This window comes from Citrus sinensis, chromosome 3 (genome assembly GCF_022201045.2).
Source record: "Citrus sinensis cultivar Valencia sweet orange chromosome 3, DVS_A1.0, whole genome shotgun sequence".
NCBI classification, from domain to species: Eukaryota; Viridiplantae; Streptophyta; class Magnoliopsida; order Sapindales; family Rutaceae; genus Citrus; species Citrus sinensis.
Window position 1 is genome coordinate 1,003,754 of NC_068558.1, and position 17,762 is coordinate 1,021,515.

General features: G+C 35.8%; 3 protein-coding genes across 8 annotated transcripts; 2 read left to right on the top strand and 1 right to left on the bottom strand.

Annotated features, from left to right (window-relative positions):
• Positions 1–182: 182 nt before the first annotated feature.
• On the bottom strand, positions 183–5,402 carry LOC102613266 (uncharacterized). 4 transcript variants are annotated; one of them, XM_006476332.4, is made up of 17 exons: positions 5,235–5,402; positions 4,949–5,075; positions 4,559–4,609; positions 4,271–4,446; positions 3,859–3,936; positions 3,648–3,759; positions 3,409–3,493; positions 3,267–3,318; positions 3,115–3,173; positions 2,922–3,037; positions 2,691–2,812; positions 2,295–2,363; positions 2,097–2,154; positions 1,773–1,846; positions 1,581–1,629; positions 1,151–1,230; positions 183–684 (listed from the first exon to the last, which is right to left on the bottom strand). In XM_006476332.4, exons 2-17 carry the CDS (start codon positions 5,058–5,060, stop codon positions 622–624), a joined length of 1,356 nt encoding a protein of 451 aa, XP_006476395.2. In that variant the 5' UTR covers positions 5,061–5,075; positions 5,235–5,402; the 3' UTR covers positions 183–621. The 4 variants fall into 4 exon arrangements, with proteins under 4 accessions (XP_006476395.2, XP_024954728.2, XP_024954729.2 ...); XM_025098959.2 differs by lacking the exons at positions 183–684; positions 1,151–1,230 and adding an exon at positions 1,241–1,484; XM_025098960.2 differs by lacking the exons at positions 2,097–2,154; positions 2,295–2,363.
• Positions 5,403–7,381: 1,979 nt separating this feature from the next.
• LOC102613559 (abscisic acid receptor PYL8-like) lies at positions 7,382–9,957 on the top strand. Of its 3 annotated transcripts, none has more exons than XM_015529661.3 (3): positions 7,382–7,800; positions 8,468–8,683; positions 9,413–9,612. In XM_015529661.3, the coding sequence occupies exons 1-3, from the start codon at positions 7,642–7,644 to the stop codon at positions 9,542–9,544; spliced, it is 507 nt and encodes a 168-aa protein (XP_015385147.2). In that variant the 5' UTR covers positions 7,382–7,641; the 3' UTR covers positions 9,545–9,612. The 3 variants fall into 3 exon arrangements, with proteins under 3 accessions (XP_015385147.2, XP_015385146.2, XP_006476396.2); XM_015529660.3 differs by having other exon boundaries at positions 7,386–7,800; positions 9,430–9,957; XM_006476333.4 differs by having other exon boundaries at positions 7,392–7,800; positions 9,481–9,957.
• Positions 9,958–12,441: 2,484 nt separating this feature from the next.
• Positions 12,442–17,052, top strand: LOC102613856 (probable polygalacturonase). The gene is made up of 5 exons (XM_015529859.3): positions 12,442–13,290; positions 14,786–14,906; positions 15,225–15,399; positions 15,941–16,011; positions 16,317–17,052. The coding sequence occupies exons 1-5, from the start codon at positions 12,967–12,969 to the stop codon at positions 16,955–16,957; spliced, it is 1,332 nt and encodes a 443-aa protein (XP_015385345.2). The 5' UTR covers positions 12,442–12,966; the 3' UTR covers positions 16,958–17,052.
• Positions 17,053–17,762: the final 710 nt, after the last annotated feature.

Here is a 17,762-nt window from a genome sequence, read left to right on the forward strand (position 1 = left end):
GGATACCTCAAATTGTATTGTAGTATATATAAAATATATATAGAGAATCATCAATGAAAACTTGAAAGTGTAAAAAATACTCCAAAACGGTGAGATTTGTCAACAGATGATAGCTAGAGCAAGTTTTATGCTTATAGCAAACCAGTCACAACCAACAATGCTATACTATAGTCATTTTCACATCTTAAACTTCCAACTTGTCATTCAAGGAAATTCTTCCCATGATTCCATTGTATTAAATAACGAAATTTATCATGGAAAATTCGTGATATGCAATTATGCATATAAGCTACAAATAAAATTAAAGTGGTTTTCTGCTAATACAAACTCCATATGTGCTGTAACATATAGATTGACCCATTTGCATTGACAAAAAGAATCCTCAAGTAGCACTGCCCCGGACGGCAATGACTTTTCATAAGAAGGTTGGGATGAGAGGGGGGTGGTTGGGGGAAGGGAAAAAAAGGAAAAAAGAGAGAGAGAGAGACCCACGTGAAGTAAATGTTATTGCTAATTTTTACACAGTTTTGAAGTTCCTCCATAACCACAACCTATGTTGTTAAGACAAAATCAAGGAGCAGAAGAACCTCTGAAGACAAAAATACACACAGCCATATAGCACTACCAGCTCAGAGAATTCTTAGTTTGCTGTATTTTAGCCTTGTAGCCACTCTCCATCTCCTCCTGTGACAATCATGAATTTCATTCAGTCAAGGTACTACAGCATTCTGGAATTGTTTTCTCATCAAAGGAATGTGTTATAAGAGAATTATTGGTAACAATTATTTATGGGATGCTGTAAATTAACCTAGAGTGGGATTTTTGCTAATATTAGAAATTTATCCCATTTCCAACTACTAGAGATAAGTAAAGACTTGTTAATTGAGTCTTTTGAGAGGAATTGAGCCTTTTGAGATGGATATGAAGTAGGTAACCATTCCTTAAAGTTTGAATCTAAGTTGCAGATTGTTCTATAATCAAGCGACCACTGCTTAGCCAAAAAGGCCTGGCATAGAATACTGAAAAAATGTAATCCCAAGGGTGAAGGGCCATCCATTCAAAGATCTGAAAGTTGTTTAATCTTGAATGTGGTAAGCAGTGACACATCAGTAATTTAGAAAATGGACGCATCAAATGGGACAAGATATACCTTGCAAGATTTTAGCAGAGGCTGCAAGAATGATGATCTGAAAAACCTAATTGATTTCCCAAGTGAGGTTTTCTCCCATTCTGCCACCAAGAAAAGCATTGGAAGTGTCAATGTTGCTGCAAAAAAGCAAATTACAATAGGGCATATATGCAGGTAAATATGACTGTCCAGCAGCTTTTCCTTTAACAAGGATAACTTGGTCAGCTAACCAACAACTATCAGTCCTTGAAAATAACAGCCAAAATGAAGAGAATGCTGAGTGGTAAGTCCTTCAAGCCATTGCATCCTCTATATGAACTTATTTTTGTAGATTGCTTTATATATCATCACAACACTGCTTGGATGAAAAGACAATGGTATTTAATGCCAGAACTTGACAGAGTTGAAAATGGTGGAAAGCAATATGACATTGTAACTTGTGTTAACATACCATTATCAACATCCATTCTAGAATCTCCCGTGTTAAGTTCCCGTAGAAGCTGCAAATGACATAAGACCAGACAATAATTTGTCAGAAAGAAAACAAATTCTTAGAACAGAGATATTCTACAATCCATACTGCACCCTCAGAAAGAGTGACATAGATAAAATATGAAAATTCAGTGATATATAATATGCTTACCTCAGACAGGGTTGGTACTGTAGTTGGATCAAACTCTTCACAATCTTTTGGGTCAATGGGAATACAAACACGACCTGGAACAACGAGAAATAGATTATTGCAGCTGTACAGCAATATTAATATCCAAGGTTTCATATGATAAACACAACTTCCAACAGTGATTTCCAGTAACTAATATTGCTTCTTTAGGATCGAGAACGTTTACAACTACGAGACAACTCTAATCCTTTGTATTTACATGCAAAAAATCCGACAATGATTGGTCAAAATTTTCATGTGTATGGCCATGCTTATCTCATGCTACGGAATTTTCTGGGTACTGACCTGTTTTAGGATGTACACAAAATGGAGCCTTTAGTAAATGGTTCCTGTGTTTTGAAACCTGATATACAGATAGGTTCAACATGCAGAGTTAGAATAGATATTTTACATTAAAGTGTAATATCCTTCATCATAGGGGTGAAACTGAGTGTTGAAGAGAGAGAGAAGGTGGAAAGGTTATAGTGGGTTGATGGCACTAACCTCCATATCAAGCCTAGGGTAGGTAAAAGCAAAAACAATCTCTTCAACACACCTACGTAGCCCTTGTACCTGGAATAATGAACAAGGTAAAACACAATTCACTCTGTCAATTATTTATAAGATCAAATACCTGCTCTAGCTAGTTATGTGAATTTTGCCAAACATCCAAGTGAGAGGAAGTCGTGATAATTTTATCTCATGATTACGGACAAGATAGATTTTAAAGATTCTTGTTTCATAAATTTAGAAACATACAAGTGAGAGTAAATCATGATTCATGATAGGTTCAAAGATCCTTATTTCATAAATGTCCTAATCAACCTTATGTACCATAGATTAGACTTGTGTACACTTCAGTCACAAGTTAGCTTTTCTACTAGTCACGCACAGCAATACCTTCTGTTTTCCTGATTGCAGGGTATTTTTTAGCTGCTCCCAGCGAAAAAAATTTATGTCCTCTTTGGAATTGGAAGATCGCCTATTTTCCTGCCACTTCCCTCGAAGCTCAGAAGTAACAGCTGCAAAAAAACACATGAATTTACATAATTAATAATCGGTTTACAAACTATTATCACAGAAAACCATAGCCTTTTCCATCTAAGGGAGATACATAATCTTATAGCATACATTCATCAGGAATCATGCTCAGGATCTTCTCATATCTCTCCTCAGTTGAAAACAAATTTTGACTTAGAAGCAACTTTTCCTCAAAGAATTCCCTGAGAACTTCAGTGTATGATCTCCTGTAGAGACAGAATATCTCATTAGAGGAAAAAGCAAGTCAAATATTACAAAACACATGAGATATATAAACACTTACACGAGGAAAGGATGTAGAGGGCCCGGAAAAGAAACTTTTTTATTGCTATTTTCATTGCCCTGAACAGATTATGAAATGAACATCAGTTAAACTAAATACTATGAATGATCTACCAAAATTCAATAGTATCTCTGAACATAATACTGTACCACCTTGTATACACGAAAATAGTCAGCAATAGCTCCTCTCTGTTCATTGGTCAGTCTGCAGCGTAATAACAGTACAATTCAAACCTCTCCATCACATGACAGATATAAGAAACTAAAAGAAAATATTAACTGTTTACAGCAGTACCTTCTAGCTTTTCCATCACAAACCCAACAGTGAACACCTCGCCGGCCACTATACACCCAAAGAATGTGATCGAAACCAAAATCATCTGCATCATTAAATGCAATGGAATCATGTCACACTCAGCGTCTAAACACCTAACTCTCGAACATATGCACTTTGGAATATACATCATGGGCGTGTTTCCTGCAAAAGCGTATGCCTAGCAAACTTGAAAGAAAGTGTGTGATATTAATGCATACCTCTGAGGGCAGTATCAATCACTTTAATAGCAACAGTCATAAGAGGCCAGCACTCCAAACATACATCAGCCCCCGAGCAGCAATATCTTACATCATCATAGTCTGTTATATCCTGGGGAAGAGGATATAGCTCAAACAGGTCAGATCAAAAAACTACAAAGAAACTCAAATATAAGCTGCTATCCTTTTGCTCATGAGTCCAATAGCTTACAATATCAAAAATTAGTTCCCTCTCCACTGGAGCAAAAACATTATCACCACCTTGAGCATATGCATGCCTCTTAGCAGGCTGCAGGAGACAAGGATCACAAAGAAAAAGGATATCAACCACAAGAGAGTAGACTGAACCAAATATTGGTAAGCAGAAATCAAATAAAGCAATTCTTGCAGTAATTCTGCTCAAACCATCATGAAGCAAAATATCAAATCCAGGAATATGCAGGACCCATCAGTGAGTTGAATTACTATAGGAAGATGCCAATGTAATTTTTTAGAGAATGATGATAGTTATGTTTCAGGTTGTAGTCTAAAACATAGAGAGTCTGGTAAATCAACTAGAAAGCAGAAAATGTTAAAACATATCTACAGATTCCCATGGCTATGTGACAGAACAGAAATCTTACATCTACACTGTAGACAGGTCCAATATCTATTTTAGACGGACACTTTTCTTTGATGGAATTTTCCAGTTCAGACTCACTGTTGAAAGACTGAAATCGCAGATAAATATCATTGTCTAGAGTGAAAGAAAATTCTCTTCGGCCAAAGTAGGACTTGTCACAGCCAGGATGCCTCCCATCTACAGGCAAGCAACAAAGTGAGTTAAATCACATATAAGTATCATCTTGAGCACATGAATACCAACATGCAAGATAGAGCAAAGATTAGTTGTTAAGGACAATGCCGATTACCATTTCCATAGGACATCCACTTGAAAATATCAGCATGAGGAAAAAGCCTTCCTGCCACACCATAAATATATGCGAGAATTAAAAGCCCCTTTATCATTTTCAAAACACGTGAAAACGAATGATAAATATTCAGAAAATTCAAAGCAATGTTTTCTTTAATTTTTTTTATTTTTAAAAAACGATAAATGTTAATTACATAAATATAGTAGTAAAATAAAAAGAAAACAATCAAACAGATGGTAAAAACTTCAAAATCGCCAGTGTAAAATAATCAGAAGAAAAGGACAGAGGGAAAGAGTAGACAGTATTCGTATGAAATTACAACTTAAACGAAAACGAAAATCAAAACGCCGCCGCGGCGCGTGGAAGGCAAATGATAGGAACATTTACCGTAATAGACTTTGAGATAATTAGGGTTGAATCCATCGGGAATCACGCTGCCTTGTTTAGGACCGTCGATCAGCATATCGTCACTTCCATTCTCGGATTCCTCCTTTGTCATGTTTAATTAGAGAATCTACAATTCAATCAACAGAGTCACCGCTTAGATTCGATAATTAATTCTTCGAAAAATAAAAATAAAAAAGCCATTACAATTGAAAACAATTCATACCACGGTCCACGACCAAGTTGACAGAAATTACTAATTTGATTGAAAATAGAAAGAAACACTGACCTTAATCGGTGAAGAGCACGTACAAATTTTGGCGTGAAATGGCAACAGAAGCTTTGCAATGGCGGGAAACGAGCGAGTTTAAGCCTTTTTAGGGCTTGTGATGGGAACTCGTTGGCGGGAAAATGTGCTAGCGACTAATGAGCTGCCATTGGTAATTTTCATTGACGATTTTGAATATATATATATATATATATATTAAACATTTAAAGTTCATATGATTGTGTCAAATTTCATTAAAATAAATTTTAAAATTATAAATTATAAAAATAAAAAAAAAAATACATATATAATATTAAAAAATATAAAAATCAGGCATAAATTCTAAATTAAAAAACCTAGTCCGATGCCAAGCTTTAAGCTTAGCCCGCGTGTCTTAAAATATATTTGGGATGGGCCATACATTACCATACTCAGGCTTTGATTTGAATTTTGCATCCCTAATTGTTTAACTTAATTTATTGCATATTAAAATTTATTTTATTTTTAAAAATTTTCTTATAAAGGCCACAGCCCATGCTTATCTCTTATAGTACCACCCTTGTACCATAAGTTATGGCTTTAAAGAGAGGTGGTACCACAACAACAACCATCAATAAAAGAGGAATTATAATGGTTCGATAGAGTTGGTAAAATTTAATACGATTCGATTACCTGTCACAAACACGACGTGAATAAATAAGTATGAGTCATTAAATTTGACATGATTGTTAAATTAACCAGGTCATGATCGATACTTTTTTAGGCTAAGGTTTAAGTTCTTGACTTATTTACCCAATTAATGATACGATTATAAAATTCTATTTAGATTTAAACTTTAATATTATAGGTGTATAATATTTTAGTAGATCTGCATATTTTATGATATCAATAAACAATATTAATGTAAATTTTATTAAATATATAAATATTAAGTGGATTATTGACACGATTATTAAATGAGTCGTGTTTCGGTCAGGTTTAAATTGATACGATATAAATATGATCTCGTGACCCATTTTGTCAGCTCAATGCTTTGGTATAAAAATTATATTAGTGACAGATATAAGAATAGTAATGCTAAAACCACAAACTTTTTGTAAAAATGATTTTATATAAAGTAATATGAAATAATTCAAGCATTACCATAATTGTCATTCTTTTTAGTTGTTTTAAGGTAACAAATGCTAAAGGGTGATTTATTCCCCCCCTCTCTCTCTCTCACTATATATATATATGTTCATAATAATGCTGCTTTCGCAAAAAGATTAAAAAAATCCAAAAAACATAGCCGTTTACCTTAAATTGAAATCTAAGTTTTTATTAATTTTTAAAATTTTTTAACTTATGTTTAATTTTTAGACATTTACATCTGAATAAAAAAAATTATGTGCCTTTGTTGAAATAAAAAAGTTATGAATAAGAAGTAAATATTGTATTCCTAAAATATATTTATTTTTTAAACTATAAAATCTATTTTTTTTAATTTACAAGAATATAAATGTCAAATAATCATGTTCAAGAATTTTTTTAATTTATAAAAATAAACAAGATAGCACTTCTATTCATATATTTAAAAAAATATATATTATTCATATATTCACATTCAAAATTTAAAAAAATTCAGATATTTATGATTTTTTTGAAAAAAATAGAGAAAACAAATGCGACCTAAGGCTTTAACTATATTTGATATTGAGGTTGGTCAGTTATACGTTAACAATTACAGTATTAAAGTGTTTGGTAAACATTAACTAGCATAACTAAAAAATTAAGTTGATTTGTTACATTATTTTTATGATAAAAACCTATAATATCTTTATTATTTTTATTAAAATTATTATTTAAAATTTATATTTATTATATATTATTAATTTATATTTTATAATTATAATTTTTTATAATAATTATAATTTAAAAATTACAATATCTTAATACTAAATATGAACTTAGTTCGTTGGGCGCTAAGTCTTATGTAATTAATATTAAAAAAAATGAAAAAAGGAAGCAAAACGCGGTAAATAATAACTAAATATCTTAAAAAGTGGAAAGACTTTAGACTTGTTTTGCTACTGACACCAGAAAAGGCCGTGCCTCATTAATACGGCACCGTTTCCGATAATTAAACTCTTGTCCTCGCACAGTGGCAATATCAAAAGTCCTATTGGCAGAAAAACCCCTCACCATAACAAAAGTTCGAATAACAACAATAAACAATACTCAGTAAAGCAAATAAAAAATAAAAAAAAATCAGCAGATTTAATAAAATTTTTAAATTAGGTGGATGAGATGAGAAGCTCTGGACCTTTCGCTCCGAATGGCGGTGCATTTTGGACGCTTCTGAGAATCCGTAACAGAGCCCCGTATTCCCGCTGATTTTTTGGAGCTGACTTTTGCGCCGAAAGCGATTCGATTCTGCTAAGGCTTTGCCATGATGGTGACCAACGATTATATCACCGTCAACGGCAGCGGAAGCGGCGGGTTTGGCAAGATTGAGGAGGACTACATCAAGAGACACCACAAGCATGATGTCCATGACCATCAGTGCAGCTCTTCGCTTGTTAAACACATCAAAGCTCCCGTTCATCTTGTAAGCATATATGCTCTCCTTCTTTTATTTTTCAAAGGAATCAAAATACTCATGTAAGGTTTTAATTGCTGAGATAGTTTGAGATCTAAGAAGTTCTGTTGGATTTTTGTAGTTGGCTAACTTGAGTTTTGATTGCTTAATAAATCTTTATGTCTTTGTTTGTATTTTCAATCATTTGACGCAGTAAATAACAGTCGAGGTCGAGAGATGAATTGAGGCATTGGTTTTATAACATTCCCTATCTTTATTGGCTGACAATTTTTGTTAAATTTGTGCTAATTTTGGTGGACATTTTAGTGTTTATTATGTGTTTGACGCTTGTTTTCCGGCTGGAGTAACTGCGATGGGTCTGTTTATAGCTGTGTTGAAGCTTTCACAGGTTTTGAGTGGAAGGGCAAAGTACATGCTTGACAAAAGTTTTCTTGTCATGGCATTGGATTTTGATTTTGATTTATTTTTTTATTTTTTTGGTGATTGACGTGGTCTCACTAAAATTTATAATTTCTTTGAAACTATTAAAATTTAGATTGGATTGAAGAAAGAATTAATGAAAATAATACACGCTTTGGAATGGAATTAATGTTTGGAAATTGTGGATGAGTGTTTGATTTTACAGATTTTTTTTCCCCCTCTTGAGTGAATGATTGTGGGTATTTTGGACAATCAGGTTTGGTCTTTGGTGAGGAGATTTGATCAACCGCAGAAGTATAAGCCGTTTGTTAGCAGGTGCATTGTGCAGGGTGACCTTCAGATTGGAAGTGTTAGAGAGGTGAATGTTAAGTCCGGTCTTCCCGCTACAACTAGCACTGAAAGGTTGGAGCTTCTAGATGACGAAGAGCATATATTTGGCATGAGAATTGTTGGGGGAGATCATAGGCTCAAGGTACTTTTGTCTTGATTGTATAAGTGGCTTGCATGTTATGCACTTTTGATTGTATAGCCTCAACAGGTTGGCATCATTCAAGATTCATCAAATATCCTTGACTATGAATCATTATGTATGGTCTTGGTTAGTTATTTTGTCCCCCACCTTTTTTTGGCCTGTCCACTGAAGTTTAATATGGCTAGATTATGAAGACATGTTTCATAGCGTCATTGGCTTATAGCCTACCTTATCATGTAGTTTGGCTTCTTGTCTTCCAGTAACTTTTGGCACGGTGAAGAATTGAAAACTCAGAATTTCTTCTCTTGTTGGGATAAGATTTAATGAGTCAATCTTAGATTATTATCATGGTGATATGGTTGAGTGGGTTTATGATATGAAGAATCAAATTCGACTTGAGTTTTGGGTCAAAGATACTGCAGACCATTCAAGTGGCTGGTTAGCTATATTATTTCTCACCGCTCTGCTCATCTAGTTGTCCCTCCGTTTCTTAGTTCTTACATGGTCGTCCTTCTGTCTACATAGCACATTTTAAGCAAGCCCATTTATTGGTGCTGCTATTGATGGATCAATAGTCTGAGGGTACCACTTTATTGATTAGATTACATATTTTGCCTGAGCAGTATTTATTGTCAAATTCTTCATATGTAATTATTATGAATTGTTTCTATTTTACATGTAAATAATTGAATTTTGTTTTAATGTATTGGTACTGTTTTTCAATGCCAGTGTTCTATTATATGTAGATCATCTGGAACTTTTCCAACTTTATTTCAACCTCTTCCTCAAAATTGCAGAACTACTCGTCTATTGTTACGGTCCATCCAGAGGTTATCGATGGCAGACCAGGAACACTGGTGATAGAGTCGTTCGTTGTGGATGTGCCTGATGGTAATACCAAGGATGAAACATGTTATTTTGTCGAGGCTCTAATCAAGTGCAACCTCAAGTCACTAGCTGATGTCTCCGAGCATTTGGCTGTGCAGGACCGTACGGAGCCCATTGATAGAATCTGAGTACATAGGGTCAGGTTTGTAAGATAAAAGTTTGTATTGTTGTGGGTGGAGAGTGTGAAGGATGTGATGTCAAAAGCTGATCTTACAGTATAGCATTTACAGGCGTGTTGAACTTTTATATTGCATATACTTTTGGACCAGTTATTTTCTTTCACTAAAATTGATCATTGGGTTCTTGTGTTCATAGTAGCTGACTATCAAAGTTCATTTTCAGTCTAAAAGTTATCTAAATTAAAGATCGAGATAGCTCCTATGTGATTTTCCCATGTTTAAAATAATCTTGTATTGTAAATTCTTCTGCATGATGAATTTGTGTTGTATATTCTGCACTGGATTTGATTCGTTTGCCAACTGCCATTACATTTACTTTTAAAACTTAAATACAATGTGGATGGAGATTTAATTATTTTTTTTTTCACTATTATTTGTGAAAGCTTGAAGCATGCTGGTGTCATGCAATGCTTGATCTGGTTCCTGTTGGCCATTCTTTTGATGTGAAAGCTAGTATGTAACTGTAAGCCTAGAAACAGGGTGGCTTATGTTAGGTAGGGTTGGCAAAAAAGTCTGTGCTGGGTCCGCAGACTTTAAACCCGATCCTCATAGTCATGCCATAGACTTGACCAAGATTTTCAAGCCCGTTGTAAACAGGCCTGGGTAAGGGCTTTTGGACAAAGCCCATGCCAAAGCCTAGGCTTTTGCAATTTATAAAATAAAAAAAAGCAACATCAAATTAAAAAAAAAAGGAAAAAAAAGCCAAAAAAAGCCAATCCCTAATCAATTGCCAATCCTTAAGTTAAACAGAAGCAAGAATCAAAAGCCAATAGCCGTCAGCCAACACCCACCCAAGTTGAATCTCAACCATCACTAATCAATCCAACCATTGTTGCACGCCAATCAAACCCAGTAGTTATCACCACCAGCGAGCGACGCAGCACACCACGCAGCAACAGCAGCAAACCCAACACGCGAGCATGAGCAGTAGCAGCAGCCAACGAGCCTCTTCGAACCCACGTGATCTTTGAGGTGTAGAAAAGTGCCATATCAAAGGCCAAAAAGGAAGAGATTCGCAAACAAGAGTTGGTGACTTGTGTGTATGACATTCTCCATTAAATGTTTAGCTCTTTTCATTTTGTGTGAAAAAAAAAAATCAATTATGTAAATAACGACAAAATTTGTGTGACCATTTGCCTCTAGTTAAGAACTTAAATTATTATGAAATTTTTATGAAATTATTCTACACTATCAGCAAGCGATGGATGAATGCGTAGACCTGCTTAGACCCAGCCCAGCCTGTCAATTCTTGGACAAGTTTTTAAAGGGTCTGAATTTGAAAATAATTATATGGGCTTGGGCTTGAAAAAATCCACCCCAAGTCTGCATTTTGCCAACCCTAATTTGGGCGGCCGGTAAATTAAGCTGAAGCATGTGGCTGTTGGGAGTGAGAGGGTCAAGCTATTGTTGCATGACACCTTCGTTAAATGTGATCAGGATCCGCCTGTTTTTTTATTGCCATTGTTCGATAAAGGTGGAAAGTGGATGCATCACGAGAATCCTTGCTTGTTCTCTTTGCTTTTACTTTTTTTTTTTTTTAATTCTGTTATACACAGATTAGTACTAATATTATATTAGATATTACAATTACAATATTTACAATCATACTAAACAACTGAGACCACCGTCATACATTAACCCACTGAAATACTTGCCTAAATACTTCTCTCTAATATTCGAAGGGTGTCTACTTTACTCACATTTCGTAAGGGAGAACTGAATTAGTTGATAATTAAGGAAGAACTGAAATTAACCTCTATAATCATTTATGGAGGATCGAACCATTGCACTCAACATTTTAACTACTTCTCCCATTAGAACAAAGACCCATGGGTCTCTTTGCTTTTACTTAAAGCTCTTGTTTGTAAAATTTGTGTGGAGACCCGAGTCTTATGCTTTCTTACTTGGTCTATTTGAAATGGAAGTGTTGTAATAGTTGTTCTAAGAAAAAAACTTATAATTATAAAAAAATTTAATATTATGTAGTAAATATATTTTTTAAATAATAATTCTAAAAAAATTTAATATGATCGCTCTGTCACGCTTGCCTTTACGCTTTATTCTTTGGTGTTTGCTTTGTTTACCAGTTTATCTTGTTTGTTTACTATTCTTTGTTTTGTACCACACCCGAACTTATAAGAAAAAGGGGGTAATATCTAAGAACTAAAATAAAGCATTTAGGTCTAAAATACGAACAAGAAAAAGAGACATAGGACGCTTGGGCGTTGATTGGCTGTTAATGGGTGTTGTGGTGATTTGTTTGTATTGTCTAAAAAATAGAGGGCAAGGATTGGGTTTAATGCTAATATTTCTCGCTTCCATCCAAGTTTTTGGAAATAGAACATAAAATTCTTCTTTCAAAGTATTTATATTGCATGCTCTGTCTGGTTGTTCCAATTGTCTCTCTTGAACCGATACGGAAAGTATTAAGACTAGATTATTTTTCCATTTTTGGCACTGTTGTTTTCAAATACTGCATCAAATTAGTTAAAATGTTCACCTCTTTTTAGCTTGATTGTGCAATGGTAGTTCTATTAAAACACCAAACCCAACTAGTAGGCCTAGTACTTTTTAAATGGCTTTACTTAATTGGTTATCTAAATTCAATTATTGAGAGAACAGGGGATAAAAGTTGTTTAATTCAGAATTATTATAATGTACAAAATCATTGGAAAAGAAGAACGCTATCCAATACTCGTCTCCCACGGCCCACGGGCCATAAGTAACTTCGGTAATGACGCGTCGCCTCTCCCGTGTTAATTATACAAACCTGCTGGCTGCTGCCTCACACTCTTTCGTATTTGCTCGTGGAAGACAATCAATTCGTGACAAATCGGTTCCTTGCTCTCTCACTTCACTCAGCTTCCTTCATCAGCTTTTTAAGGCCCTTCCGTGAGGCCGTGAGCTTCTTCAACATAACCAACTCTCTCTTTCTGTTGTAATTAATCCTCAATTAACAATTCCAGATCTTCATTGCTACTCTTCAACTTATCGCTTTCTCTGTGTTATCATTTCCAGATCTACTATCCGTTTGTTCCTTTCCTTTTGTATCTGCTTCCAAATCCAAGTATATATATTTTATATCTTCGCTAAAGAGTTTTTTTGTACCCTCTCTCTTTGTCACTGCTTGAAATATTAAAAATCTTCACTAGAGCTCTCATAAACAATCATTTCTCTCCTAAAATACCGCCCTTGAGTATCGCCAAAATTACGAAAATGTTCCGTTTCCTCGTCACGCTTTCGATTCTCTTATCATATTTCAACTGCTTTTCCCTCGCGAGCGTGGTGACGTGCTCGGGGATTGTACCGATGAGGTACCGAAACGACAAGATATCGATCACCGATTTCGGTGGCGTCGGTGACGGAAAGACTTTGAACACGAAAGCGTTTCGTGAGGCAATCTACCGGATTCAGCATTTGAGAAGGAGTGGCGGCACGCTTCTTTATGTTCCTCCTGGGGTGTACTTAACGGGAAGCTTTAATCTTACCAGTCACATGACTCTTTATTTGGCTAAAGGTGCTGTTATCAAGGCCACTCAGGTAATTCACTTTCCTAAGAACTGATGTAATTAATCATTAATTTTCTTTTTTGGTTAGTTATGTATTTATTATTATTATTATTATTATTTTAACAGTAAATTCGGTTTATCAGACTTGAGTTGAAAGAGCAATTTATCTCCTGTGAAATGTGCACCGATATTCCAAAGACCTATGATATATGTCATTGTGAGATATTGCCACGTCATCTGGATTTTGTCGGTGTAAAATTGTAGGTTTGTAGATTTACCTTAGTATTTGCTAATGGCTTACCGATAACGTCGATTCGTATTTGAAACTGTGTTGGATATTCCATGGAATCTGAGCTATTAATTGTCGCGGGTTGTACATAAAACCATATAGGTTATGTAAAATGGACGGTCCAGAATGCAACATTGTAGAACATTGTTTATGCACAGCCTAAAATATGATTAGGAGTGGTTTATTTCTAACCGCTAAATACAGGACCATTCATGGTCTTTGAACACGAATCTGCGAGTGCAGATTGGATGGTTATAATAGAGATTAAATATGATTGCATGGTAGATAGGCAGATCCTGCTTCTTTTGCTTTCAGTAATATAAATTGAATGATTTTGTAATGCGGGTTCTCTTTGTGTGGTCTGAGCTGTGTGATATGGTTGAAATGTCATTTGATTGGGACATTGTCTGTCTCAGCCAGAATTATCGATTATGTCAAACTTTGGGGACGAAGAGATCTCAATTAATTATGGTGGGTCCAAGTATTAAAGAGAAAAATGGTGGGTCTATGCAGCATGGTTTCATGTGCATTACATTTAAAAGAATTTAGAAAATTTCTAGTTGGACAGCCAGATATCTGGTGGATGATCTTGTCCTCTTTGGTGCTATCAGATTAAAAAAGAATATTGTTAGGTCCACTACCATGGAGAGCTGTGGATACAACCCATTGTTTTGATAAGGCCAATAGTGAAATTATTATTCAATAAAAAAAACCCATGCCTCTTTTCAGGTTAATACATGTTATTAACAGTACTAATATATGATTAATGTTTCGAATCATTCTATAGAATATTGCTTTGAACATAGTAAATAAATACAGAAGAAACTATTATTGAATGTCAGAAACTATTATATAAAATAAAAACATGACGCCACTGCCTAATAACCATGGTATTATTTTTGGATCTCAACAGAAATGATTTTGGTATCATTTTATAAGGACCTTATAGAATATTAATCAATTTCCTTTTGTGAGTGTGATTCAAACATTACAGCTGTTAGATTCATTATCTTTACCAAGTAAAGCTACATGTTTGGACTGAGTTCCTATATTTTGTACTCTACTTTTTTTAGGCGATGTTATGAACTATAGGAGATAGGATACTGAGCCTTCTATTCTTAGGTGCATGGTGTCCAAAATAGAAATAATTGGAACTGAATGTCCAGATGAAGACTACTTCTTGTTGACCCTACGTTAACTAACTTTATACCTATTTCTTCTTTGCTCGATACTTCAGGATACTTGGAATTGGCCTTTAATTGCCCCTTTGCCATCGTATGGAAGGGGAAGGGAGCGCCCTGGAGGAAGGTATATGAGTTTTATTCATGGTGATGGACTTCAGGACGTGGTAATCACTGGTGGGTTCAAACAAAATTGCAGTTTTTTGCTCCCAAATTATATCTGCAGAAACCTAAGCATCTTAAACAATTTATCCTGGGATCCACCATTAGAGTTGGGAACTAGGGTGCTGTGTGGTAGAAAAGCCTTGTTTATATTCAACAATATGCTGTTATTACCATACGACGTCTGTCAGCTGTTCTGCATCGTATTATTGCTTTCATACGGTGTCTGAGTCATGACATTCGGTTTAATGATCTTGATCTGGATATCAAATGCCATATTTCGCTTCTTGTCTGATTTTTTAATTTCTAAGTTTGAGAAAATTTCCTTCATAGGTGAGAATGGAACAATCGATGGTCAGGGAGCCATCTGGTGGAACATGTGGAGGCAGAGAACTCTTCCTTTCACGAGACCAAATCTCATTGAATTTATGAATTCTAGGAGCATAATAATTTCCAATGTGATTTTCCAGAATTCACCCTTTTGGAACATTCACCCTGTTTATTGCAGGTAATAGTCGAATTTATTTTTTAATTCTAACACTCACCTTCTTGATACATTTACATGGTGCATGGTGATCAAATTGTGTTGATGCTACTAGAATGGCCTTGACATATATTGTTCAATGGATAGGGGCTTTTGGAGGTCATTCATATAAATGAAATGTTTGCGAAATTTTTGTCTGTTAGCTTGTGTTTTGGTAGAAGTGGCTGTATGAAAATCATAGAAGCCATTTCAGCCAGGGTTTAAAGTTGTCTAGAAGTGTGTGGTTGGTCTAGTGTATACTGATAACATGAATTGATTGTTAAAGCTGAATTTACTATTATTTTTCCAATTAAATTCACATTATGATCAGCTTTTTTTTTGTTTTGGCGCTCACCCTTATGCGATGAGATACTAGAAATTTGGTTGGCCTTTTCAGCTCCTTGTGGTTGCTGATTACTGTTAGCCCGTTACAGCTGTGTATAAATTGCAGGGTAGAGTTGATAATTCTGGTTTGATATTTTCTTTTCTGCTTTTTTTTTTTTTTCTTCCCCCCCCCCCCTCGCAGCAATGTTGTTATCCGTTATGTAACCATCTTGGCTCCAGCTGACTCTCCCAATACCGATGGGATTGATCCAGGTACTTGCTACAATGCAATTTTTTTACTTGGTTTCTATCTCTGGTCTGATGCTTTTATAACATCCGCACATGTACGAACGCGTCATGTACATGAGTGAAAAAACCTTAACAATCACTTCTTGTAAAGAGTCTTGAATGTTTGAACCGTTTCAATTTAGATTTCCTATAATTTGAACAAACTGCCAATTCACCAAAAATGTTTTGAATGGAAAGGTGAAAATTTAACATTTTCTGTAGACGATCCCCTGAGCTTGCCTGTTGCCTCAATTTAAGCAGATGATATTTAACTCTTACTATTGATGCAGATTCAAGCTCGAATGTCTGCATAGAGGACTCCTACATTTCAACAGGAGATGATCTTGTGGCGGTAAAGAGTGGGTGGGATGAGTATGGGATAGCTTATGGTCACCCTAGCTCTGGCATCACCATTAGGCGGGTAACAGGATCATCTCCATTTTCCGGAATTGCAGTTGGGAGTGAAACCTCGGGTGGAGTGGAAAATGTCTTGGCTGAACACATTAACCTTTACAATGTAGGAGTTGGTATCCACGTTAAGACAAACATTGGTAGGGGAGGATTCATAAGAAACATCACAGTCTCTGATGTATATATGGAAAACGCGCGCAAGGGGATAAAGATTGCAGGTGATGTTGGTGACCACCCTGATGACAAGTTCAATCCGAATGCTCTCCCAGTAGTCAATGGTATCACAATTAAGGATGTCTGGGGAACGAAGGTCCAACAATCGGGATTAATTCAAGGCTTGAAGAACTCTCCTTTCACTGGGATCTGTCTTTCTAACATTAACCTACAAGGTGTGGCAGGACCAACATCTCCTCCGTTAAAGTGCTCTGATGTAAGTGGATCTGCTTATCAGGTAAAACCATGGCCCTGTTCGGAACTGTCCAGCTCGCAGCAAACTGGTGCCTGTTCCAATCACTTCTGAGTTCATGTAATTTTTCATCTCAATTCAAACGAAGAATAAAGATTCATGAGTAACCCAATTAATAATATAAACACCAGCTCATCCATTTCGTAAAATATTTATGCTCAATACAAGCACATTATACATCTTTCACAGATGCATTATTTGTAGCAATATTTATATACTCGATACAAACAAATCAAAAACCCTAAAGCATATTTGAGAGAGAAAAAAAAATGAAAAGAAAAGAGAACACACGCACACAAACATCAATGAGTGGTGGTTCATCAGCAAAGATGATATTGTCTAATTATTCTAGAATTTAGAAGTAACCCAAAAACTTGCGGATCTTGGTCATGAATCCAGTTTCATGTTCATACTCTTCTCCGTCTTTCTGCCACTGCGCCTCGTGGCGTCGATGGAAATGGTGGCGATGGCGATCACTTGGCCTCCTGATCTCGTCTCTCCTCGTCACGTCATCATCGCGCCAGACATGAAACCTATGCACATGAGCATCGCCGTTGGGAAACTTGGGCCACCTCGCAGGAATCTCAAGAACCTCCCCCTTGCCGTCACCTTTTGATATCAGCATGTCGTTACCGTACGTAATCTGGCGGTGGTGGAACCATGGCTTCCCGAGACGGTGGCCGTGGCACGGGCGACGGTTACGGAAGGTCAGAGACGGATGGTGGGGGAAGTGACGGTTTATCGGGTGAAAGTTAATCACGGTTAACGGCAAGAAATCTGTAGTCTCAGTTTCTGGTTTTCCGGACTCCGACCTTTCGGTTTCAGAGTCGGGTTTCTGGCTCGGAAGAAGAATCGACGC